The sequence below is a fragment of the Mixophyes fleayi genome, chromosome 8, assembly GCF_038048845.1.
Source record: "Mixophyes fleayi isolate aMixFle1 chromosome 8, aMixFle1.hap1, whole genome shotgun sequence".
NCBI classification, from domain to species: domain Eukaryota; kingdom Metazoa; phylum Chordata; class Amphibia; order Anura; family Limnodynastidae; genus Mixophyes; species Mixophyes fleayi.
In genome coordinates, this window is record NC_134409.1 from 7,461,565 (window position 1) to 7,488,478 (window position 26,914).

General features: G+C 40.7%; 1 protein-coding gene across 1 annotated transcript in view; it reads right to left on the bottom strand.

Moving 5' to 3' along the window:
* LOC142098885 (FRAS1-related extracellular matrix protein 1-like) overlaps positions 1-26,914 on the bottom strand; it is a 125,094-nt gene that overhangs the window by 1,657 nt on the left and 96,523 nt on the right. The window contains exons 26-34 of the mRNA XM_075181765.1: positions 23,664-23,865; positions 20,845-20,992; positions 19,176-19,305; positions 17,425-17,497; positions 8,055-8,204; positions 4,855-5,117; positions 3,211-3,354; positions 1,300-1,415; positions 274-359 (exon numbers count right to left, since the gene is read on the bottom strand). Coding sequence (XP_075037866.1) covers positions 274-359; positions 1,300-1,415; positions 3,211-3,354; positions 4,855-5,117; positions 8,055-8,204; positions 17,425-17,497; positions 19,176-19,305; positions 20,845-20,992; positions 23,664-23,865 — 1,312 coding nt within the window. The remainder of the gene's footprint in view (positions 1-273; positions 360-1,299; positions 1,416-3,210; positions 3,355-4,854; positions 5,118-8,054; positions 8,205-17,424; positions 17,498-19,175; positions 19,306-20,844; positions 20,993-23,663; positions 23,866-26,914) is intronic.

The window sequence follows — 26,914 nt, forward strand, 5'->3', positions numbered from 1 at the left end:
ATAGGTGCTCTTAGTCCACAGATTTGGCGGACAGGACACTGCCTTTTACGGCCTCTAAAACTTTCACAGCTTCTAAAGCGTCAATCTTACCTGGCAAAAATACAAATCTTGCCTAATTAGATATGGGAATGACATCTGGATTTTGAAAAATATAACATAAAAGAATTCTTACACTTTAATCACATATCTACGGTATATGATATCGAATATATGGAGCTATAGTACAGACTAGTGGATTGCACAGACCACGGTATGTTTGTTTTCCTGTCTTACCAATCCAAAACGGCTTTTTGCCGGCAAACTTCCAGAGCCACCTCATGTCCGATTCTGAACGCACGCTGATTAAATGGCTCTTTGGTCTGGAATGAACAAAACACAATCACATCGGAATATGAGAGTTCTGAATATCATTTTTAGGTGGTTAAAAACTATAGGACACAATTTACATTCAGTCCCATTAACCGCGACCACCATTCAAGAATTCGTCTAAGAAAACTACTGTGTTTTTTATGAAACTGTGTCAGGTTATAATTAAGTGAGGAGTTTGGCGCTTCTAATGGGCGGAATTAGAGCCTTTTAACACATCCATAAAAACATCTAATTTGTAACTATGTTTGTTTTAAACCATGCACAATGGTTATGGTGTGAACCCATTCATACATACTTCACTCATACGTATAAATCCCGGCGTTAGACTAAATCTACGCTCTTCATGCATGGCTCTGAAGTCAGCATCAGATAATATTGGTTCACTAAGACCAGGGGGTAAATGTATTAATGTCCGGATTCTTCAACTCCGGCGTGTTCAGTGTCTTCGGCAATTAAATTTAAAGCGGCGCTGCATTGTAAAAGGGAAGTTTCTCTTTACAATGCAGCGCCGCTTTAAATTTAATCACCGAAGACGCTGAACACGCCGGAGTTGAAGAATCCGGACATTAATACATTTACCCCCAGGACTAATGATGTCATAAAGCAGGACAGTACGACGGTAGAAGTGCAAACCGAGGGGGCGGGGGTTTTGAGTGCCTCCAAGCTTGGGACACTGTATAATTGAGGTGGCTGGACCCTGCTCCAGCTTCACCAAGCACTGCTTGAAAAGGGAGAGTTGCACGCACCTATCAGTAGTGCACGCAGCATTACCCATGTATATTATAGGGATAGGAAGAGTTGGAGAGCAGCCAATCACTGTCTTATATTATAGCCACGCCTCCATGCATGCTGGTCACGCCCACTGGTGGCGTGGTGTGGAAACCCCCCTCTACAAATCCTGCGTTTGCCCCTGGTGCAGATGCTACTTACGTTTGTGCGCAGTCACGCTCCGCCCCCTCCCAGGTGGACTTTTGAAGAGCGCTGTGGTAGTAACAGTGTTTGTGGTGAAGGGTCCACCCCGCGGGGCATTTCCTGGGCTTCCTATCCTACAAAGCAGAATCAGAGGGTTGATGAATAAAGTGATATATGTAATGGAAGCAATTCAAGAACATAATCTGATTTATTGTGTTCTGCACTTATAACGCCAGTCTGCAAACTATAATCTAACGGGGAGAAGAGGCGGCTACTTACACCCTGAGACAATGTCACGCTAGACCTCAGTACCCGCACTGCAAAGTCTGTCTCACAAACCGGGCCTGGTGCATAATGTACTGTAACCCGTAGCAACAAGAGGTTGGTTTTCATACAATGACAGCTATAATCTGCCTGGCTCCTATAGGTTACAGCATATCTATACACATCATTGCTGATACTACAAACCGCAACTGTGTATCACGTGTAGCATTTGATCTGACTGTCGCCATTAGTAAGAGAGATTTGCATTTATAATTCATGATTATATAGCTTGTTGGTGCTGAGCAACAGGACAGTCTGGTACAATTATAAGAATGACTAATAATATAAGAATTAAATCTTTATCATCTACAAGACACGTCCCCACAGGCTGCAGTCTCCTTATATAAAGCTGCGTTAGTACCTATGATACATTGCACCTAATGTGGCCCCTCCCTCCAGCTGGGGGCCAATAACAATTCATTACATAAATATTAAAAGCAGAAGTCAGCTTTTGCAAAACTTCCCGTCTTTCTAATCCGCCCCCCATGTAGCAAGTCGCGGGAAGAGGGAGTCAATCATCATCATCATCACCATTTAAATAAATATAGCGCCACTAATTCCGCAGCGCTGTACATAGAACTCACTCACATCAGTCCCTGCCCCATCGGGGCTTACAGTCTAAATTCCCTAACACACTCACACTAGGGTCAATTTGGTAGCAGCCAATTAACCTACCAGTATGTTTTTTGGAGTGTGGGAGGAAACCGGAGCTCCCGGAGGAAACCCACGCAAACACAGGGAGAACATACAAACTCCACACAGATAAGGCCATGGAACTGAACTCATGACCCCAGTGCTGTAAGGCAAAGTGCTAACCACTGAGCCACCGTACAATCCACCTCTTAATGGAAGAGAATGGGTGCAACTACTGGGGGAGCAGACACTGGGGTGAATATGATGATATGGGGCAGATGATGATATGGGGGATTGACGGGGGACATGATATGGGGGGATCATTGATTATATGGGGGTTAATGATGACATGGGGGATTATAGATGATATGGAGGCACACATAGATTGTAAGCTTGCGAGCAGGACCCTCTCACCTCTCTGTCTGTATTACCTAGTTTGTTTATTACTGTTTTTGTCCCCAATTGTAAAGCACTACGGAATATGTTGGTGCTATATAAATAAATGATGATGATTATTGCTGACGATATAGGGAATTGATTATTACACAAGGGTTTGAAATGATAAGAGGGGAACTAGACAAGCCTCTTCGGTGGAGCCAGACATAATTTTTAATGGTGCCCCTGGCTAGAAACTTTAGGGCCCCTTTAAATTTTGTTATGGGGCCCATCAATTTCTAACTATACAACTGTGGGAGAATGATGAACTATCTCTCCCTATGTGTGAGCACAAAGCGCAATTGGCTATCAGAAGTTTTTGTCTTTCGGTAACAGCGTGCGATCTAAGAATCAGGCAAACTTCCCGTTAATAGCGTAGTGAACGTCTCCTATTATGACTAGTGACACGTATGGCAGCACCCAGGACCCCCTGGACCCAAGATAACATAGTAAATCAGTCTTTATCAATTCAGTGACTGGTGCAATTCTACATTGTGCAAACTCTGCTGTTAGCCATTATTAATGTGACGTGATTACCAGTGTCTGCTGCGTCTCATTACTAGACTGGAGCGCAGAGTCCGGGGGTACAGAGTCCTGCAGGGGGCGCTCCTGAGCCTCAGCACCGACCAGCCAGACATCTCCTCTCCTACTGGTGGATTGAGGTCCGATGATCCCGTGATACTGCAGCAACAAAACGCAGCAGCTTAGAGACAATGGGGGACATTTATAAACATTGTATCAGATTAGTGTAACACTAGCAATCACATTCTAAAACAATGAATCCTTTTTCTTGTGCAGTTCAGAAAATGTTAGTAAATATGACTCGCTGCTATAGGCAACATCACCTCTGACGACGCACGAGTCCCTAAATACACAGACATAAATGCACATACATATAATGATTATTGATTAAACAATCAGGGTCTGATTTACAGTTGCATTTGCGTGATGTAAACACGGCCTTTTGCAGCAAGTTTGTCACCCTGCGCATCTGCCCAATTTGCTCCCGTATTTGGAGTTGCGCTTCTATACATGCGGCCCCTTGCATTTGGAGAGGTGGATCGGGGCGTTAACGTGCACGTGCAGTACAGTAAGGGCGTGCAGATAAGCTCGCCCCTTAGAGATGCGTTTTATTTTGAGTTACATAAAAGGGTGCAGGTTTCAGAGCTAATAGGGTGATTGCCGCATCTATACATTTAAGGAACCTTAAAGCTGCATTAATACCTAATCTTTAAATGTTCCTCACCTGCTCCATACCCTCCCCAGAGGAGGTGTAGAGGAGCCGAACGACCAATCAGCAGCTGCAATCACTGGTTTTGTCAAGGTCTCTGATTCTGCCCCCTGAAGCCCAGGGAAAATCAACTGGGTGGTCCTCTGGAGAGGGGGTGGGGGGCAGGCGTGTACCATCTAATAATTAGGGGGCAATACAGTTTTACGGTGTGTGGAAGTCCAAATACAGACGTGGAAATGTAATTGCACAAACACATCTTTACTCATATGCAAATAGAGCATCTGTAGGAAGTCAGGAAGTCAGAGCAAATTATTCCTCGATCACAAAGTACAGAGCCGTCCGCCCTGATAGACAATATGGCGGCTCCTTGTCGGCAAAACCTGAGATTGCAGAACTGATTTAAATCATTGTAACTGTTACATTTACTCTCATTAATAAATGACCCTTACGTGGAGTTTTTAAAGTTACGGCGTTCATTCTTTGCATAGTTATATTTTAAGAATCGTTGCAAAATACATAGTTAAAAAAAAAAAAACAGATGTTGCCAACTAGCTAAATGCAGAAAGAAATTATCTCTAAGAGCTTCATCTTCCTTAATATTGAATTATAGGAGACCTAAATATGCTTTTTTTTACCAGTCCCCTCAATAAAGGTCTTAATCTCATCACAGAGCTCGTGTCATCTCCATCAGACTGCGCTAATTAAATAGCCACCGCGGCCCAGGCGCTCTTAAGAGGGAATGTCAACTGCGAGCTCAATTTATTTTAACCACTTACCAAACCTGAAGCAGCGTAATTAGATAATTAGATTTGTGCAATAATCCATATAAGTTTTTCATTTGCTGGGAAGAACACTATCAATTAAGAATGAGTTATAACTTCTCATTTATTCCTAGAGTTATTAATGCTTTTTTTTTTTTTTTTCGCTTTAAGAAAGGGAAATGAACATACGATAACGCTGCTTTCAGGGAGCGACAGCTGTTGTCCGGGCCCACGAGAAGGTAGTCCGCTTCCGGAGTGATAATGATGGCTTCTAGAACGCTCGGCTGCCCGCGTATTGGGCAGTCGTATCTGAGTGATCTTTGGAGATGAAGAGATTCCTGCATCTTCAGATTTCCCTCTATCGTTGCTCACGTGTTGTCTCGCAGAGCCGGCCATGTTTCCTAGATGTAAGGACACCTCTCTTGTGTTCGAATTTTGAGCTTTGCATTGACCTGTTTAATAATAAAACAAATGTTATTGCTTCATACAATAAGTGACAAGCTCTGTGTCATACGGGAGTACTCTGGGTCCAAGCGTGAGTTTACAAATGTGTTGTTCATAGGGAATCCCCTTGCAAAAGCTACACGTGTAAAGTGTCCAGCAATGGCAACATATACATAGGGGCAACCCATGCCAGGGGATGGACGGGCCTCTGATGTGACTGTTGGTACCAGGGTGTGGTCCACACGACCATCGTTACCATTAGGAAAAAGACTGAGAGAGTGGCTCAGCAGATGTAAAACGATTTGCAAGGAAATCAGTCTATCCGCTGCGTGCAAAATAGATTGTAGGGGTCTGATTTTGGGAAGACCAGTAAGGAGGGAATTGCAATATTCGATGCGGGAGATGATAAGTGCATGAATAAAAGTTTTTGCAGCGTCTTGTGTGAGATATTTGCGTATTCTGGAAATGTTCTTTAGATGTATGTAACATGATTTAGATATAGAGTCGATGTGCGGAACAAAGGATAGTTGTGAGTCAAGGATCACACCTGGGCAAATTGATGTAACTATTTCACAGATGACCAACAAGGATGCTCCCAATTATAACTTACACATATCTTTAAGATACGCCGGTTATAATGTATATCTTTGTCCTATGGGCCTGGGGCAAGTCTTTGAGATACATCTATACGCTAAATACAGGTAAATTAGAAGCACAAGATTAATGACCCTACTGACTGTACACTACACTACACTACTTCATGCAGTACATATTATATTATATGAAATATGACTACATTTATTTTGAAAAGTTAGACAAATAAAATGAAAAATGCACAATAATTATAATAGGTTAATATGAAGTGCTGGAGCGATACAATGTAGCAGAGTTTGGGCTTTGTGGATGGAAAATACAGTCAGGGTGGACAGTATCGGACTGTGGCATGGAGGGTCCACAAATAACTTCAGATCTAAGGGCCCACTGCACAATGGAGATCAATATATGTTATGAAATCCACACATCATTCTCCAACTCAGGCCTGACCAACTCGAATGTTGTGAAACTACAAGTCCCAGCATGCCTACCAGCAATCAGCTGGCTATCTTCTGGCAAAACATGCTGGGGCTTGTAGTTTCACAACACCTGGAAAGCTACAGGTTGGCCAAGCCTGCAGCAAATAGACAATAATATACAGTATAAACATATGTCTTCATTTTTTTAAGACAGAGAGAAATAAACTGAGTTTTTCCTAAATTTCCCACAAGACCGACGTAGCCCTCGGCACCAGATAAAAACAATGATTAACCAGACCCACAGCGTGGATAAGACATGCGCTGTTGTTTAGTTTGAGAAAGTCATCATTTTACATTTACCTCCCCCTCCAATGCAACATGGTTTTGCCCAGGTGCAGAGTTACTCCTTCTTTATACTTTGCTCTCCTTAATGACTCAGGCCCAGAGGGAAGATATATTCAGTATCACTTGTGTCCACCGGGTGTCACTCTTGGTCCAGAATCCGACCTCTCCTTCCTTCCCGAGCAGGAAACCTCATGTGCCAGCTCTTTTCCGCAGGACGCGGCTGTTTACGCTGACATTATGGTTTGAATTATATCTCGTTGAGCATATCAAAAGCAGCAAGTGATTCTAATCCCTTTTAACCCAAACACTGTAAGATGCAGACCATTCCGCACGTCACCATAAAGAAACAACAGGTCTGCGGAGAGTTAGGAGGTGACGCGTCTCTAGGACGCAATGAAACGGCGCAGGGCACAGTAACGGTCGCAGGTCATGCAGGTGTAACTAACGCCTGGCAATTATTTATTTTCATTTTTACATTTTTTCTTCTTTACTACTGACAAGCAGGGTCTTAGCAAATGCTGCAAGAAATCATTTTTCAGGAACAAAGTAACTTTAAGAACTATAGCTCCATATGTCCAGATCATATACATCTGATTATCTACTTGTACACTGCAGAGGGAATATGTGAACTAATGGATGGATGTAGAGTTGGCCACGTTTGTGCCCCAAACTGCAAATGCAAATTCGTGTTCATTAAAAAAAGCCTCAATTGCGGGTATATCATCATCATCATCATCACCATTTAATTATATAGCGCCACTGATTCTGTAGCGCTGTACAGAGAACTCACTCACATCAGTCCCTGCCCCATTGGGGCTTACAGTCTATATCCCCTAACATACACACACACAGACAGAGAGAGACTAGGGTAAATTTTGACAGCAGCCAATTAACCTACCAGTATGTTTTTGGAGTGTTGGAGGATACCGGGAGCACCCGGAGCAAATCCAGGCAAAGACGGGATGAACATACAAACTACTCACAGATAAGGCCATGGTCGGGAATCGAACTCATGACCTCAGCGCTGCGAGGCAGAAATGCTAACCACTGAGCCACCATGCTGTCCAAAGCTGCAACTATTGCGAGATCCGTGCAAGTCGGCACCAGAAGGATATGCGGCCGATTTATGCCAGTCATTTGTTTTGTTTGCAAAATATGTAGTCGATTTTAGGCGTTAATAAAACTTCAAACTTCTTTAATGCAGGAGAAACATCTCCCAGTCTCAATCCATGAAAAAATAACTTAAACACACGCACAAAATCCTATTATACGCAGATGCAAGCAAGAAAGCACCAATCAGTATCAGCGGAGTATTCAAACAGCCAATCACAAGCAGTTCGTGATTGCTGGTGACAATCAACCTCTTAAGCGCCAGAATCAAGCAATCTTCATATTCACACATATGTGTGTGGTCACTTTTCTGTGTTTGTGCAGAGAGATTTCACGCAAGATACACAGCGCAATCTGGCATCAGCCCCTATTTGTCCTAACAATATCATTGTTGTTTTTTAATCTCATTTGAAATTTTCTATTATTTGACAAAGGCCACGAATTTTAACCCAATAATCCTTCCAAATCCATCCTCACCTTCTCTTGGATCCACGATTTCCACGGTGGCTTCGCTGTTCTTCCCCAGAACGGCGTTCTTGGGCGTCCTCAGTAATATTTTAAGGAATTCGTGACTTTCTTCCAAGCCGTCGTTCTTCAGATAAATATTCCAGACTTTTGTGGAAACACCTAAATGTGAGAATAGAAAATGACAGATAATTTTGTGATAGCAGAAGCCGTGTCTGCTGTCTGTATATTTATCCTACAGCGATTCTATCTTACATCCTATTATGGGTCCTAAGTGTGATTCAATAGTGTAGAGTTTCCCAGCCGTTCTGACGTTGCGTCACAGCTACCGGTACATTTACCGCGACACGTGAATATTAAAGTGTGCAATAAGCAAAACCACGACCGTAAATATATTTATGTTTAATGAAAATATAGTTACCTAAAATTCCTTAATGCTAAACTGTGGCGGGTCCTTAAAGGGCACCTGTTACCCCACAGAGGGGGCAGTCATTATTTAGGCTAATCTAATAGGTGTAATAATGCAGCCTATGGATTCATTATTATTATCCAAGGATATCACTGAGGCATGAGGCATGAGGCACAACGCTGCTGCTTTAACTCTGTGCAGATAATTGCTGCACTTTGAAGGGGTTATTCATTTGACTCTAAATTTTACAAAGGCCCCCTCTTCCCATTAACAGCATAGTTGGCAGCATTTAAATATATTTTACAAGGCCACGTTGGTGCTGAGAGCATTCACGGGTACGCAAAATATTGTCTTGACAGAACTGGAAAGACTACAGTCCTCATCATGGCTTGTCTGGTGAAAGTGATAACAGTGCATGTTTTTTGCACTTCAAACACTCATTTTCATTTTCTATAACTGTGAGTCGATAGTAATAATTGCATCTAACATGCAAAGAAGGAAAAAAATATTTGCAGTTGGACAAAAGTGAAAAACAGGGACATTTTCAGTGATTTTTTTTTTTCCAGGGGCAAATTTTTAACCTGGAAATTAGGAAAAGTTGACTGTAATAGGTCCTTTGGGATCCCATCACGTACATGTAGCCAGGATCTCCGCCTTCAGTGCTGCTCGGGATACCCTTTACAGGGGCAAACGCAGGATTTGTAGAGAGGGGTTTCCACACCACGCCACCAGTGGGCGTGACCAGCATGCATGGGGGCGTGGCTATAATTTTAGACAGTGCTTGGCTGCTCTCCAACTCTTCTTATTCCCATAATATACATGGGCAACGCTGCGTGTACTACTGTTAGGTGCACGCAGCTCTCCCTTTTCAAGCAGAGCCGTGTGAAGCGGGGCCAGGGTCCAGCCACCTCAATTATACAGTGCCCCAGGCTTGGAGGGGGGTTTCCAGGCACTAGGACCCCCCCCCCCCTCGGTTTGCCTATGCCTTTAAGTATTATAGATGTTCTAAGACTTTCAATCCTTCCAGCATTTGGACCATTTGTGCTTTCAGTGCATTCTCTGCAAACTAAATCATTATATATCTATCGAAGGTTGGAGCAGGGTAATGTTCGGTAGATCTTAGCAAATTAATAGCATTTTACTGTAGCAATAGTAAATTACTGACCTAAAAATGACTGAAAAAACATATGTTGCATGATTGAGATATTGCTCTGTACATTTGTCTATGAAATTAATCTTTGAAGAAAACAGTAGTAAAGCAATTATTTCTGGTTGCGTTTTTAAGTAAATGTAACCTGCACAGATGTAATTTTATAAAACGGTCGATTTAATGTTGTTTCTAATGAAACGCCTTTAAAAACCACAACCTCTAATTGAACGCTGACCCTGCGCAGGTTTCAAAGATTTGATTTACGGGAACATTTTTATTTTGCTGGAATTCATCAGGAGGAATAAATTAACTCCGTAGCGGTAACTGGATTATAAATTAATCGTCAGCTGTTGTGTGGAGAAATAGGGGCACAGGAAGACGCTGCAAACTGCATCTCTCTACTAGTGAGCAGGGATGTACACATGAGCGGACACACAGTTTCACTCCCCTATTGAGCTTACAATCTAATTTCGTGCATAAGACATTTATGACGAGCGTATGCAGTATAAAATGCGCGTTTTGTGGTTCTATTATGTATGCAGCAGTGTTTCTAAACGTGTTCTGCACGGACCCTGTATTCACCTACTGTGCAAACTGATTTCACCACACAGTGAACACAGACAATGGGGATTTGCAGCAAAGACGCCAAAGTCTATCTACCCATAGGGTGTAAATATTTTAAAGGTCAATTAAACCCCAGTATTAAAATTTCCATATATGAACCATGACAGTAAAAAAACATTATATCACATTCATTCTAGTACACCAAGAGGTATATTTACTAAACTGTGAGTTTGAAAAAGTGAAGATGATGCCTATAACAACCAATCAGATTCTAGCTATCATTTTTTAGAATGTACTAAATAAATAATAACTAGAATCTGATTGATTTAGGGAATTTAGACTGTAAGCTCCAATGGGGCAGGGACTGATGTGAATGAGTTCTCTGTACAGCGCTGCGGAATTAGTGGCGCTATATAAATAAATGATGATGATGATGATGATGATTGGTTGTTATAGGCAACATCTCCAATTGTTCAAACTTGCAGTTTAGCAAATATACCCCCAGCTGTCTCACTCCTGGCTAGGGGACTATCCCGGATGCTTGGACTATTGGGAGTTAGGACCTGCTTGCCACTGCTTTGCAATGCCACTAGTGCACATATTTTCTGGACTTTTATTGGTGAAAGAGGGGTCTATCGTCCTAGAAACGCCCCCAGAGCACATGACATGTCTCCAGTGAGAGGTATTGTCTAGTGTCAAACTAACACTGCCCCTGTTTATGAGTGCACCAGCCGCACAGTGCGTTTCTGCAGAGCAAGATTGTACGTCTGACAGTCAGTCTCTGTCTGCTCTTTCAGAAAAGAATCTTCGACTACAACAACCTGCTGCAAGGTGCAAGGATGGAAGGGAACATGTTAGACATATTTAGTTAAAATTAAACTAGTTAACTTATTTCATTATGTATATAATTCAGCTCAGTTACATATATCCGTTGATATATATTTAGAGGGGTTTTTCACTGGCGTTCCACGTGTGCTATATTCCCCAAACCCTACCCCATCCTTCTCTATAATGTATAATGGTATTTTGGTGGAGGTCCTGTGCCAAGGACAACAACTGTTTAACTAATTGACTAATTTAATCTAAGTTAGTGGCTTTACTTGCCCTTGTTTGTTGTGTATATTACGTTCCATTAAATGAAATGTATTAGAGATGTACTAAAAAATTAAAAACAATTAATTGTTATGATTATGTTGGTTGTTTAGAGCTTTATTGTAGCCTACACGTGTCGCTGTTGGTATAACTGTTCATGATGAGGTTTATTCTAAGACTTATTGTAAAGCTTTCTCTAGCAACACTGAAACTGTTGGACCAATTTATCGAAGGTCAATAGGCCTTTTTTTTTCCCATCATTTTAAAAGGTATATAATTAATTAAAATGTAAGTTATTTAAAGTTGATGGTACAAGATTTATTTAAGAATTAAAAATAAAAGAGGTAAAATAAGAAAAGAAAACTTTTGAAATTTTGTTTCAAATGCCCAAAATTTTTTTTAGCTTGACTTTGTGAACCAATTCCCCGGTCAACAAACTGGGGAACGTGATTGGCCAAGCAGCTGGATCTCATCAATAAAAAAAAAAATCACTTAAATTTGCCAAAAACACAGATTCCTGCCTACGGCGGGGAGGGATAACTTAACTCTTCACCACCTGGGCGAAGAGTTAAGAATAGAGTTAACAATTTTTAAATCTTCATTCATGAAGAAATGTTTTGTTCATGGTAATCTGTCTACTGGTTCTAAGTGTACCAGCCAGGTAGAGATGTTATATAAATTGTTATATTGTACTTACCTAACGCCAGTCCGCCTCCAGAAGGTTTGGTCTAATCACTCCAAATGATGTTAGCGCAGTTGTAGAGTTATGGGGGATGTTATCCATGTCTTCTGGTTGTGCCATGTCATTCAGCCTCCTTGGAAAGAGGTCTTAGACCTTGCCTAGAGTGTCACCTCTGTATCCTTAACTCCGTCACCACTCGTAGCGCTTCTTCATCTATACCCGGAACAACTGCCGAAACACCACCGATATCTTTGTAGCCACTAGGGCGGAAATTGCGCAACTCTGGAAACTGCCATCTCTCCCGGCCCTTTATAAGATCATTGCGAAGATACATTTTAGTTTTCGCATGGTTACATTATACGCTCCATAGTCCACGTCACCATCCTCTCCAAATGTCAAGTGGATGTCATGGCACGAATTTACAACTGATGGAGAGGGCTCCAAATTAATCCACCCCCTAGAAACGTATCTACCCCTCTAACTCCTGATCCAGCCGATTTACCCCAAGCTCCGAACCGAATCTTCAATATTGTGTCTATTTCTTCCCCGAATCTTCAATATTGTGTCTATTTCTTCCCCTCAATGCTGATATATATTTACACATATGCTGTGTGGTTTGATATACAATGTTATGTCTGCTCCCCACTATGTACCTCCCTTCTCCCCCGTCTTTTGTTCTGTACCCCCCTACCCTATACTTTTAAAACCTTAATAATATTTATTGATGTTAAAAAGAAATGTTTTATTTTAAGAATAAAGCATTTATTAAATTATATCAACCTGTTGTTTCCATCCTAAGATTGCAGTAACAATGCGGCTCATGCAGTCCCGCAGAAACAGACCTATCGCCCGTTAGGAGGCCGGCTCTGGGGCAGCTGCAGATACTCGCTGATGACGAGGACTTGACGTAAGTCTGGCGCATGTGCAGCTGATGGCTCTGTATGTGGGCGGAAATATGTGATCCTTTCTGAAGCGTAATTTACTCCCATTTTGCAGCCAACTCTGCATTAGCCCCTTAGCCTTTATTTGTAATAACCACAGTAGTCCCCTCACTATGTAATGGAGGAACGCAATAAGATGCCACGTAGGGATGGTGAAAGATGTCGCCAGCCAAAAAATGTTTTGGCACAGGTGTGTCCGCTTTGTTCTTCTCAAAAATCTGAACAGTGAATGGCCATCTCTAAAGGCACCAGTGGTTTTGCCACATCTCCCAACATGCATGTCCACGGCAATGGAACAGGGGGTGTGGCCAAGTCTTGATGGGGGCGTGGTCACATAATGATGGGGGGCACGTCCCCAGAGGGCTGCCTAGAGCTGTAAAGGGCTAGATTGTCCGTTAGTTGTCACCCCCAACATTCCCACCCGGGGGACAGAAATGTCTCTGGGCGGGACAACGGTATAGAGCCCTAAATTCGGGACCGTCCCACTGAAATTGGGACAGTTGGCCCACATAATATAAGCTAAATAGTCAGTCACCTCCTTGTATCATAATATGTGCATAAAAGATGAGAATGCAAAGGTAGTATGGGAAAAACAGGGATCATTTTAAATGTGTAAGATATCTATCTATCTATCTATCTATCTATCTATCTATCTAATCTATCTATAAACTCACATATATATATATATATATATATATATATATATATATATATATACACACACATACACTTTTTTGCTTTTATAATAACCTGATTATTGCTGATGCAGAAAGCAGACCAGCTAGTGACAATTTATTCCGCCTGGCGCTGGGTTTATAGATTTTCCCGGCGCTCTCTGCTCCGTCTTTCATATCACACCTGTGTCACGTTATTTGCCGGCTCTCCAAAACAGATGTCCTCTCGTAATCCTGATGAGATAAGTGATCCCCTTGCTATGAATTTAATGAATTTGACATTCCCTGCTGAATCCCAAAGCCCGGCGTGTCCGCAAAGAGAGAACAGTGGCCAAATGATAGAGCTTTTTTTTTTTAAATGCCATTCGGCTACCGATGTGCCAGGGTTACACTTACAGGGCCAGGGGCTCTGCCGCTGAATGGTACAATGTGCTAGATGTAATATGGTAACATTGTAACAAGCTGTGCCCTCGCTGAAACGTGATTATCTATATAATATATTCTACAGGCAGGTGTGCAAAGAGGTTTTATGTTTTGTTATTACTTACAGAAACAAAACATTTCGATCTGTTATATTGTATTATTTTGTAAAGAACTCTTTTATTTCCAATACGAATAACTATATACCTCCTAACACAAAGATATATTGTATCTTATACTTAAAAACTTGGAATAGCCTCAAAACTGGAATTATTTTGACTACTACATTGAAATTTGTTTTCTAAACACCTGCTGTTCCTGATGGAGCCCTCTTACTGCAAATAATACACTATGAGACCTGATATCAGGAATTACAGAACGCTGCATAACAACAGATACAGAGAATTCTGTCTACTATACAGAAGAAGAGAAGTTGTCCTGTGCAGATATTTAGGACAGCCAGGCACAGTGTAACAATGTGTTTGTGATATTGTGCTTGTGTTTGCATTAGACACACATTAACGCACATGCCCAAAATCCGCGACTTTTCCCCAAGAGGGGCAGGGCGACCAATTGTAGATCAAGCTGCGGCTCCGCTGTGTCTGCTGCTATGCCATGTGGTGTAGAGTGGAAACAGGAGCCAGGAGAGAAGTGAATGGTAGTGGTGTATGAATGGACCGAGGGGGTGAATCCAGCGCCCAATTAAGAGCCCAGAGAAGAAAATTATGAAGAGCCTATGGTGAGCAGCTGTATGTCAGTTCCGTGGGGGTGTGGTCAGTTCTGTGGGGGTGTGGTCAGTTCCTCCAGCCACCTCCATTTCTTCCTTTACATGGTCTGCTCAGCTTGTAAGGGAAGTGAACTGTGGGCTCCCAGCTGTTCCTTACACCAGGACTAGTGAACAAGTTCCTGGCTGATCAAGACAGTCCCCCAAAGTCCACCATTATTTGTAGTTCTAAAGTAAAAAAGCAAATAGAAGGAAGAGCACTAGGTCCGCTCTGCTCTAACAGACAACACACTGCAGGATACGTCCAATACAGATGTGGAATATAAAATCCCAAAAAACGTTCAGAAAAACAATAAAATCAATTAATGTCACTTGTTAATAATATAGTCATTAATGACAAGACATTAAAATATGTAAAAAGTTTCATTTTTTCCATGAAATACATTAGGATGATCTTAAGATCTACTGTACATAAAATACATTGTTACAGTTGCTCCTGGTTGTAAACACATGTTCTAGCTGCATATCTGCTCAACGTGGTAACACACGTACTTCAAACTGCACAATATACAATATAGTCTCTTTGTATTGTGTGATTGCCTATTTAATCGGCCTGATTATTACCACTGAGCATCTATCTATCCACGCACTCCATGTATTGTCTTATTGTGATTGTAATCCCTACATCTGAGCTGCCATTGTCTCTGTAAACACTACGGATTCAATGGAGGAGACTTCACTCTGGAGCTTCCCGTATAACACACAGATCTCTCATTGTTTATGGTGCAAACCTGGAGGCAAAGCGTAAAGGGGATATATAATATATACACTGTGTATAAGGAACATTTCATTTTCTATAATGCTCAGTAACCATCTGGACACAGACCGTTCTACGCTGTGAGCTTTATGTAATATTTTATTTATGTTAGAGGGAGCTGCGTATCTGCTGAGCTATGAGCTAGAATACCCTTAAGAACACTGCCCCTAGTGGCCGAAATAGGAAGTATGAGTGTACAGCGCAGCATGCAAAATATATATATATATATATATATTTATATATATATCATAATCACTTATTTATATAGCACCACCAATTATGCAGCGTTGTACAGAGAATGTTTGTCATTCAAATCAGTCTTTGCCCCATTGGAGCTTACAGTCTAAATTGCTTAACACACACACACATACACACACACACGGGTAAATTTTGTTAGCAGGCAATTAACCTACTAGTATGTTTTTGGAGTGTGGGAGGAAACCGGAGCACCCGGAGGAAATCCACACAAACACGGGGAGAACATACAAACAGATAAGGCCATAGTCGGGAATTGAACCCCTGACCCCAGCGCTGTGAGGCAGAGGTGCTCAAATGACCGTTATAAGCCGTGCTCCACTAAACTCCCTACATAATTACCCTCCAAAACACCGATCTCCCCCACAAGCCACCTGTATCACCCTTTCAATATTGTCTACTACTGAAATTAACAAAAAGTTGCCGTTGTAAAATACGAAGGGGAGCGCTGATATCAAAGCATTTTACCATCTTCGTCAAAGTTTTTTTGTTAACGTAGAAGTGGCTTAACAACTGCCAGAATTATCTTACATGAATCTTGTGTTATTATTATTATTATCTTTGACTTATAAGGCGCCACAAAGGGTCCGCAGCGCCGTACATTACATATACAGAAAACAGAACCAAGACACAACATGATACAAAATATATACAAACACAGGTGACAGGGTAAAGTAAATCAGATTATATCTGGGACAGATAGTGAAAGGGATGGTAGAAATCAGCGAGAAGAAGGCCAAAGCTTAAGAAAACAGGGAGAACAGGGCTAGGGAAGCAGGACAAGAGGTACAGAGGGTGAAGGAACAGTAGAAGGAGCACACAAGGAGAGAGGGCCCTGCTCATGAGAGCTTACATCCTAAAGGAATATGTTTTTGGTTTTTTTAACTTGCCAAATTAAGCTACAACACAATGTTGTTTAATAGGCATTTCAACTCTTTTTTGTCAACAAGCTTTAAAAAATATATTGAAAATTCATAAAGTATTTTTTGGTTAATTTCTGAATTCGACTGGAAATAAAAACTGTTTCAGGGGTAGGGAGACACGCCGCATATCTATCTAGATCGATAGAAGAACAGCAGAAGGATTATCCAGTATTGGGGAGTAACTGTCTGAACTGAAGACATCAACCTTGGGTAGGATGTGATACGTTGTTACCCTCATTCTACCTTGGGACCTCTTCACGCAAATACGCCGCACCGCCGAGTCTCCGACTAACTGCAATTAATATTTTCTACCCTGTTATAATCATTTATAACACAATAAAAAAACTAAATTTTCTTTGTGATTTCAGCCCATTAAAATCACCCAAATTTTTCAACTTGAATTAGTCTTATGACCCGCTATTCTTTTTGTTCTATTTTGGAAGGTTATTTTCTTAATGGTTTAATATAATACAGTTCTATATATTAAATACATAGAATAATTTGTATACTTCATAAAAAAAAATTCATCGTATATATATATATATATATATATATATATATATATACACACATACATACATACATACATACACACACACACACACACACACATATATATAAAATTAAATAATAAGATATTATATAACATATTAATACATAAATGCCATTAAAAGATGAAGAGTAATAAAATTTAATAAACAGCAATACAACAAAACAATGCGCTAACTCACCTGGATCGAATTGGACGAGACTTGCGCTGCTGTGCGTGAAATCCATTCCCAGTCTCGCCGAAATCTCTTGCACCTTTAAAAAAAAAAAAAAAGGGAAATATTCTCTCTATAGCTTTAGTTTAGTTACTGCTGGCACAAGTCAATAGATTTAGGTGAGACACAACCTGGAAATCCTTACACCCTTAATCTGACTATAAAAACACATACTTATCTCATTCTCTATGTTTTATAGACGCCAACCTGCCATTTGAGATGGAGCTGCTCTAAAATGTGTTATGTGGGATATAAAATAAACTACAATCCGGTTAATAGAAAAGAAAATTAATAATTCCAATTTTTTTTGCAGTGATTTTTTGCTAAAACGTACCCTTCAAAATCCTGCCTACCTATCTTAGCACCCCAGACGTTACACACAAAACTGTCCCCCGAGGCGGAAACTGAACCAGCAGAAATACTAAGTAACGCAGGGACAATAAACAGATGGTCAATGTTTACCCCTTAAAGGGGACATGTATCCAGGCCTGACCAGGGATTGGAGCACTGAGCGTTTATCGGAGCTCCCTCGTTATCTGGTTGTACATTCCTTGCATTTGGCTCGGCTTATCGGCAAGGACCAGCTTTTAGCAGGGCTGTTATCTCTCATTTTACATTTCCTTGCACACAGAACCAGAGCCTGTCATACATATCTGCCTCTAAAGCCACCTTCCAGGATTTGGCAAGCAGAAATAGGTAATGCCTGTGCTGGAGGATGGATGTCTGTTCCAAGCGTTGGCCGTGGAAGGGGCCCCAAACTTTGCTGGATTTTTTGCAAGTGGACGGAAATATGACATTAAGCCCCGGCTGGTTTTATAAACCCAAAAATGTAGAAATAATTGGAAAATATGTTTTCACAATTTGAAAGAAAACTAGAATGTACATCCACGTTGCTGTTATGTGAAAACAGACTTTAACACGTACAACTATACGTCTTTCTTGACAGGATGAGATATGGTTTATTTAATAATATGTTACAAATAACACAAGTGAGCTGTGACAACATTTATGCACTGCAGAATCGCAGCACAAAGGTGCTCTTGTGTTATGTACCAATTTTTGCACATTTGGGCCATTTTCTAAGGCTATCGAGAGCACTTTGTCTAATATACCTATAGTATATATAAACCAACAACTTTTTCCGAATGGTTTTGGCATTTTTAAGTAAAACTTTAATGTTAGAAAAGCCTAACGTAGGAGATATCTCCTGGATCAGGCAAAGTACTGCGCTAACTTCAGTCCCCATAATACTCAATGGGGACGGCGGTGTGGGCAATTTTATCAAGCTCCGAAAAGTTTAGGTTTTTGGGGCTTGACCACAATGGCTGATACCATCTGAAGATGACATTAGCCATTCAATTCTCTCCGCAAGCCTTCTTGCTCTGCCCTGTGCTGCTTAACGCAAATGGCAATGCCCAGTAAAGACCCTGTGACACAACCCAAAGTCTTCATTACAAGAGAGTCATCACCATGACAGCCTCCTATCGGAGGCGCGGTTCCGATGTGACTTTTATAGTAAAGTCACCTTTCATCGTTCCAATAATACTTAGCAGGACAAAAAGCCGGTCCCATAGTCCTTAATAATGTAATGATATACATTGCACAAAAGATTAGTGGTTTATTACTATATATTTTCCAACAAAGTTACTCTATAAATTCTATAAAGATGTTGCCACACAGATAATTTGCCAACTTCCCAGCAATAGATGAAATCTTACCTTTATGCCAACAAAAGCCGGCTCGTTACTGCTCCCCGTTCTAAGCAACTTCACTGCCAGAGTGCCGGAATTTTCACAGGTACGGTAATACGGCTCGGCCAGTTCTAATACCGACCATTTCAGCTCTAGCCTACAAATACACACAATGGTTAAATACTAGCAACGGGTAATAGCAAATATACATACATAAAGTATAGGTGTCTGGAGTGAGGTGTCTGCGTGTTATTTATATTAAGGCAAGGCTCGGATTTGATGCTTTTGGCAGCAGAATTACAGAGGTGATAGGTTGCCCCTTGTTTAACTGTTTTATTGTTTTGTTATTATGTCTATAAGATATAATTACTGATAGAATACATTAATTGACCGAGGCATGAGACGTTGATTGACATTGGGGCCATGACTCGTTGATTGACATTGGAGCCATGACCATGAGACGCTGATTGACATTGAGGCCATGACCATGACACGTTGATTCACATTGGAGCCATGACTCATTGATTGACATTGGTGCCATGACCATGACACGTTGATTGACATTGGGGCCATGACCATGACACGTTGATTCACATTGGAGCCATGACCATGACACGTTGATTGACATTGGGACCATGACCATGACACGTTGATTGACATTGGGGCCATGGCCATAACACGTTGATTGACATTGGAGCCATGACCATGACTCATTGATTGATATTGGGGCCATGACCATGACATGTTGATTGACATTGTGGCCATGGCCATGACACGTTGATTGACATTGGAGCCATGACCATCACTCGTTGATTGACATTGGGGCCATGGCCATGACACGTTGATTGACATTGGGGCCATGACCATGACTCATTGATTGACATTGGAGCCATGACCATGACTCGTTGATTGACATTGGGGCCATGGCCATGACACGTTGATTGAAATTGGGGCCATGACCATAACAGGTTGATTGACATTGGAGCCGTAACCATGACTCGTTGATTGACATTGGGGCCCTGACACGTTGATTGACTTTGGGGCCATGGCATTGACACGTTGATTGACATTGGGGCTATGGCCATGACACGTTGATTGACATTGGAGCCATGACCATGACTCATTGATTGACATTGAGGCCATGACCATGACACGTTGATTGACATTGGGGCCATGGCATTGACACATTGATTTACATTGGAGCCATGACCATGACACGTTGATTGACATTGGAGCCGTGACCATGACTCGTTGAGCACACCATAAGCCACCTAGGGGGAAAATACTGTAAGTCCTGTCCTGACCAGATCCATCAGCTAACCATCACATTTTACATTAGGACCAAAGTTTAGGTTTGGCTAAAGTCTAGGATCTGAACCAAAAGAGGGGTGTACTCTACACACTCTCCCGTCAACATCCTCTCTATGAAATTTTGAATCGTATCCTGAAAATATATAATTGTATATGTAATACAATACAATAATACTAGTGAGAGCAGCTTCGCCAGACAAGCCATGCCAACACGCTACTATTTTTCAAGGTTAATCGCCCACTTTGCATTTAAAAAAAACTGAAAAAACCCCGGATAATACACTGAAAAAATAGTTTTACATTTCATTTTATTTTTTTACGCAATGATAAAGTAATTTGAGAACTGTAAATGTATATGGACTTCAATTATCAACAAAGCACTTACGTTTCTGGGGGAATTTTATTCCCAGCTGGATCGGAGATTTGAAATTCAAAGCTGTCCGAAGTCACTTCAGACAACAAGGGGTTTATGACGTACCGGAGGGTTCGCTGATTGACTTCTTTCTGTGTAAATGTTCTCCCAGCATGATCACCTGCAAAACAAAATGTTTTAAATAGTACGATGATATAATATAAACTGCCTTTATATAATATGTGAAAATCAGATGGTAGTCATGTATTTTAAAACTGCACTGCCATCTAGTAAACAACCCTAGTGGGGGGCCGCTCCATGCAGATGTTTTTCTCTGGTTTCCTTTTCTTTTAGAGCCCCAGAGGGTTCTGGGTTGTGAGTGGGAGGACCAATGAAAAACTGCAATTGAGAGATGGGGGTGATGAGTCATTGGTGAAACAAGAAGAAGGACATAAGATGGAGACACAAAACAAGAACCAGTATATTTGTTTGATTAAGAAAAGGGAAATGTTGACTATTAAAATATTAACAGTGGAAAAATAGACATTATCATTATTATAGTATTTTTATCGATTTATAAAGCACAGACATTGCCACAGCGCTGTATACAATAAGCAGTACATATAGAATACAACATTTACATAACAGTTACATAAACTTTCATATTTGCACAAACATAGAGACACAATAGGAATACTTCTCAGTGTTTGCTCATGTATCCTCACAATTTTCTCCTTATTCTACATGGACTGTGGAGTTCTGCGCGTTTCGCTGGTAGAATTTGACTGTGAGTGTTGTGCATGGAATCCACTATCCTTTTTCTTCACGTGCCCTTCTCCCCGCGTTATACCACAACCACATCACGGAGCAGAATGTATTGGAATTGCTATCATCCCAGTTCTGTTTATTTATAGTCTATATATTGTCTGAATTGAGGACTGTGGACACTAATGCGGTGTTGAATGGCATTCTGTGTTATGGCAAAGCAAAAGTGGAACCAGAACCTTGTATCCATGACGCTTCTTTATCTATACCCAGCTATTCTGAGCAACAGGTTGTGTGAGCGCTGTCTTACGCTTCCCCGTTACTTCTGTCTGACTTTCTGATACTCATCCAGCTTGTTCTCGACCCTGATTAGTTGCTTGTGACCCTGATTAGTTGCCTATTTGAAGCTACTTCTCTGGGCTGTGGATTTCTCGTGACGATCTCCAATGCTTGGTGAAGACTCTGGTTCCCATCAAACTCCACACGTTAGATGTATCCAGCACCAATCTCTGGGACAATTCATGACACTGGTCTGAAGAGGTAAACTGTGGGGAAGTGTTTAAAGTTTTGGGGGCATATTTAGTGGTGCTAGCAAACTTTCACTCTCTTTCCGTAACTCCAACGCAAGTCGGAGTGTGCCGCATATTTATGAAATTTGCATTGCAGCAGATATCGTGGATATCTGCTGCTTTACATTCTGTTTAGTTTTTGGGAGCAGTCACCATTCAATACTATGGTGACTGCTCCTTCAATCTAACAAGTTCCGGAAAAAGCTGGCGTACATTATCATAATTGAAAAATTTCAGTGCTGTCAGCTCTGCTCCGAAGGGCAGAGCTGGACAGCGCATGTGCGGAGGGATCACATGATCCCTTCCTGTCACTCACCGCTCGCTCTCTGTATAGTTGCAGAGAGAGAGCAGAGATGTTTGTGCGCATGCCCAGGTCTTCGAGCTGCACATGCACAGTTGCAGTAAGAAAAGAAACGAAGCAGACTATATCCGGAGACAGCGCATTACGAAGAGGACGTGGTAAGTATGGTTTTTTTTAATCAAAGAAACAGCAGTTTATCGGAACTGCTGTTTCTGTGTTGCATTCTTCATAAATTTGAGAAAGAGTTCAATCCTTATCAATGAGATAAGGGTTGAAAACTATTTTTCACTTTATGCGAACATTGATAAATGTGCCCCTTGGAGACTCCATGAGAATCGGCACAGCATGAGAGAAGTTTGGAATGTGAGAGAGCAGGGGTGATAAGAAAGAGAAGGGTGTCGTGTGCAGAGGTGAGGTTTGATTTGGGGAAGTACCTAGGGATTAGGAAAGAGATGTAAGAAGGTGCATCATTGCTGAGGATTTAGTAGATTAAACTGCTGTAGACTTTTGAATGGTGGCATGTACTTCATAGGGAACCAGTATAGAGACTGGCAGAGAGGAGCAGGACTTAATGATAAGGCGGAAAGAACCTACAGAATCTGTAAATGATTGGAGTGGGGACAATTTATTCAGTGGTAGACCATAGCAGAGTGTTGCAATAGACCAGTTGGGATATGATTAGAGCATGCATTAATATTTCAGAAAGTGACAACTACATCAGGCGGCTTTATGCTGTAGACAGCAGGCAGTTGTAGAGCATTGTAGAGCATTTCAAATTATACACACATAATGATTTTACACAATTTTGATGATATCATTAGTTTTAGTTGCACAGTAATGTCTATGGATTTTCTGGTTTTGAGTATAGACTCTGGAAGGAAGGAAGATGATGAGGTCAGTTTTGGACAATCCACAAGTGGGTAAAAAATAGGAGCATAACACCACAAAAGTAAAGGGCCGTACAACGGGGAATTGTGCATTATACAGCAAAATACTGAGCAAACTATACAAGAGAAGGGAGAGGTCAGGGGTCAAGTGGATGATGTCACATTAGCCAATAAATATGGTCAATGTTGTGTTTATCGATGTTCCTTTATTAATCAACTTTATGTAAATTGGCCGAGTGACATCATCATAGCTCATTTGAGGAATGTTCACCTGCATTATCTTTTCTTGAACTATTCTGAATGGAACGTGCAAAACTACATTATTAATACCTGATTTTGCATTTTCCAAGTGTCCAAAATTGGGAGATCGCAGTATAATGTAAATGATATTTTCATCTGCACTGTCGGGATCTGAGGCTTTCAGATGTCTGGATGTGATCTGGATGACAGCTCTGCCATCTCTCAGGGTCTCCACAGTGGAAGGAGTTTCTTTATTAAGGATTTTCGGAGGCGTTTTATCCACGTGTTCCACCTGGGCGTGTAGCAGAAGGGAGGTTAATATGTAGATCCAGAAACCAGTAAGATACATATAATCTCACAACTCTTTTATAGTCCACCGTTCATGTTTGCAGATTTTTCCACAAATTCCAGGAAAAACATTAGATTTTTAGATATGTTTTCAGCCATGATTTCCTTATGGGTATCCAACAACCAAGTTATTCTGATATAAAAATTGAGGGGACCCACACGATAAGTAAAGTATGGTGTATTTAAAAAAAAAAATATTCTGACATAGAAGAGTATGTTACCATATTTTTTACACCTGTATTATTTAGTACAGTTTTCATCCAGTTTCTCTATATTCAGACCTAAAAACTTAAAAAAAAACCCTAACTGTTACAACGTGGCAGCAGAGATATAATCCCCAGGGTAACCTCCGCAAGTATATATATGTAAATTTAAATATTAGTTATTAGTGGATCCAGGTTACACTAAAGCTATCAGTGCTGAAAGAAAAGGAGACTTAAATTAGTCCATTGTGTTTAAAAAAAAATGGTACACACTGGGGTGGGGTATTTAGCAATGACCACATGGTGTAGGTGGGGAGACAGATGTGGCCCTAAAATATGCATTGGGACCTCTAGTTATGTCATGGTTTGATTTAATTGGCTCTCGGGGAACCAGAGTAAAGTTGGGTGCTCTTGTCCGACCACTGGGCAGCTGGATCTCTTTCAGAATTGGCCATTAACATACATAGACCTAAACCTGAACCTGAAAGATCTGGATGATTGGTCTTTCACACACATGTACCAACTATTGTACCAATCTTTTACGTTTTTATACATTTTATATCTCCTCGTCAGATGTGGAAGGTCTAAAATGGCCCAAACCATCCAAAGCCATCTGGCTCAATATAATGGAACACGTTGGAATCCACTATATAACATACCACTCAAACTTCCTAATTGGAAGATTGGGACAAATTAAGTCACAGCTCAAATTGCCCAAAACATACCCGATCCGCCCATGCCATACCCATTTCCAGAAAGGCAGCCCACGCCCTATTGTCTGCCACCAATCTGATGACATTATGATATAATAATTAATTCTAAAGAAACACAAATGAATTCTTAGGACTTGCGGAACGTGACTCCCTTTAAACTTAAGGATATTGACTGGACAGGTCTGAAAACAGAACCATTATTCCTGAAAACCATTTGCACGGTCAACATAACGCATTGAAAAACATCTCAAAATAAATTCCCGTTTTCCAACATTTACATTCAGTATTTGCATTATTACATTTACAAATAAAATAAAAAAGTGTTTAAATAGGGATTTTCGCAAGTAAGGTTGAGTAACTAACGTCATCGTTCCTATACATCTAATTTATATGCTTTGATGAATACACAGTAAAGAAAATGAAATAAAAAAAAATGGCCATAAAAAAGATGATAATGAAAAGACCCTCATTTGTGACTTAGGGTAATGCAAAGTTTTATACGGCAGAGACTGTGAGTGTAAGAAACTTTATTTTTCACCTGTTCGGATAATTTGCCCCCCCCTCCTCGCCCCCCCAGGATTACTCACCTTCAAGCCTCTGTCCAACTAATTAGTTGCTTCACTGAGTGCATTCTGGATTTCTTAAATGATGGCTCCCTACCTGACATCTTGTGACATCTGATTAGTAAACTAGGCCACGAATTTAAGAAATAAGCAGTTTAGCCATTCGTGACCATTAACCCATTGTGCACCTAACCAGCACGACAGCTTGGCGTGTGGAACAGACGTGTATCAGCTGTGCACATGTCAGCATGTAGGTGTATGAAATAAATACATTTATTTGTAAAACATTTATCAGTAAACAAAACACGCTGGACATGAACTACTATGAACAGATACATTTAAACTTTATTGTAAATAGCAAATCTTTTCTTTCCTGAATTTTTCCTAAAGATTGTTACAAAGTAACAAAAACATTAGTCCATCCTTAACTTACAAAATAACAAAAGACAAATTATATCAATATTTGAATTTAAATGCAGATTTATTTATTTTTGCAGTAAACAAACAGCCATGTAACAGTTAAGTTTAAGACTGCGCATCCTTCGTGTGGGACCGACACTCACTGGGGAGCTGGTCATACAAATCTTTCCAAAACACTGACTCCTGAACTTTTGCCAGAGGTGTCCCTCCCCAGCGATTCTGAATGTAGAATTACCCATGTTAAAACTGTCAGTTCTCCGTAAGCAGTTTAGTATGTACGGTAATTCATAGTACAGGGGAAATAGGAAGACACTGCACAGAGGAGTTTGTACATTATTTATGCTAGGGGCTAGAATTGCACAAAAATATCTTTCAAACATGTTTTGAAGAAACACTGAATGGAAACAAGTTGCCTGACATCAAATAACGACCTGCAACGTTGGCTCGCATATTTATCTCAACTTTTCTGTAGCTGATCGTAACTGAAGATGTCTGAGAAAACATTCTGTATTTGGGGGGAATATTCTTTCCCATGCAGAGCAGACTCCCTCCATGTAAGCCTGTTAAAAATACTGCAGCTTTGGTCTCTCAGTAGGAAATAGCTGATGCTACATAGTAAATGTAAAAACTCATTTACTGGGAAATGTTAAATATATACTGGAGATTATTACACAATGAATCTTTAGGTCTTTTCTCTAAAAGTGCTATTTTCGACAATAAAAAGGAAATACACACTAGCAAATATATTAAAAAAATAATATAGTTCTTAGTAATGATAATAAATAATTAACAAAACGACTAAAGTATTATTAAACTACCCAGGAAATGAAGATGGTGTTAAGTAGAATCTGCCTTGTTATTAAGGAGAGGTTTATTTTTAGCTTATTGCTCATAAATGTTCAGTAAGACACTTATGCACACTGTAATGCTAATATAGGCACGCAGCCTAGGAGAAGTGTGACGGCGTAACACGGCGTAACACACAAATACTTGATAGCTTATTTGTACACTGACATTTAAAGTTGATATTTGTGTCCTACATGAAAAAACAGTCAGTATTTAACTTATGTGCAAAACAGAAAACTAATTTGCAC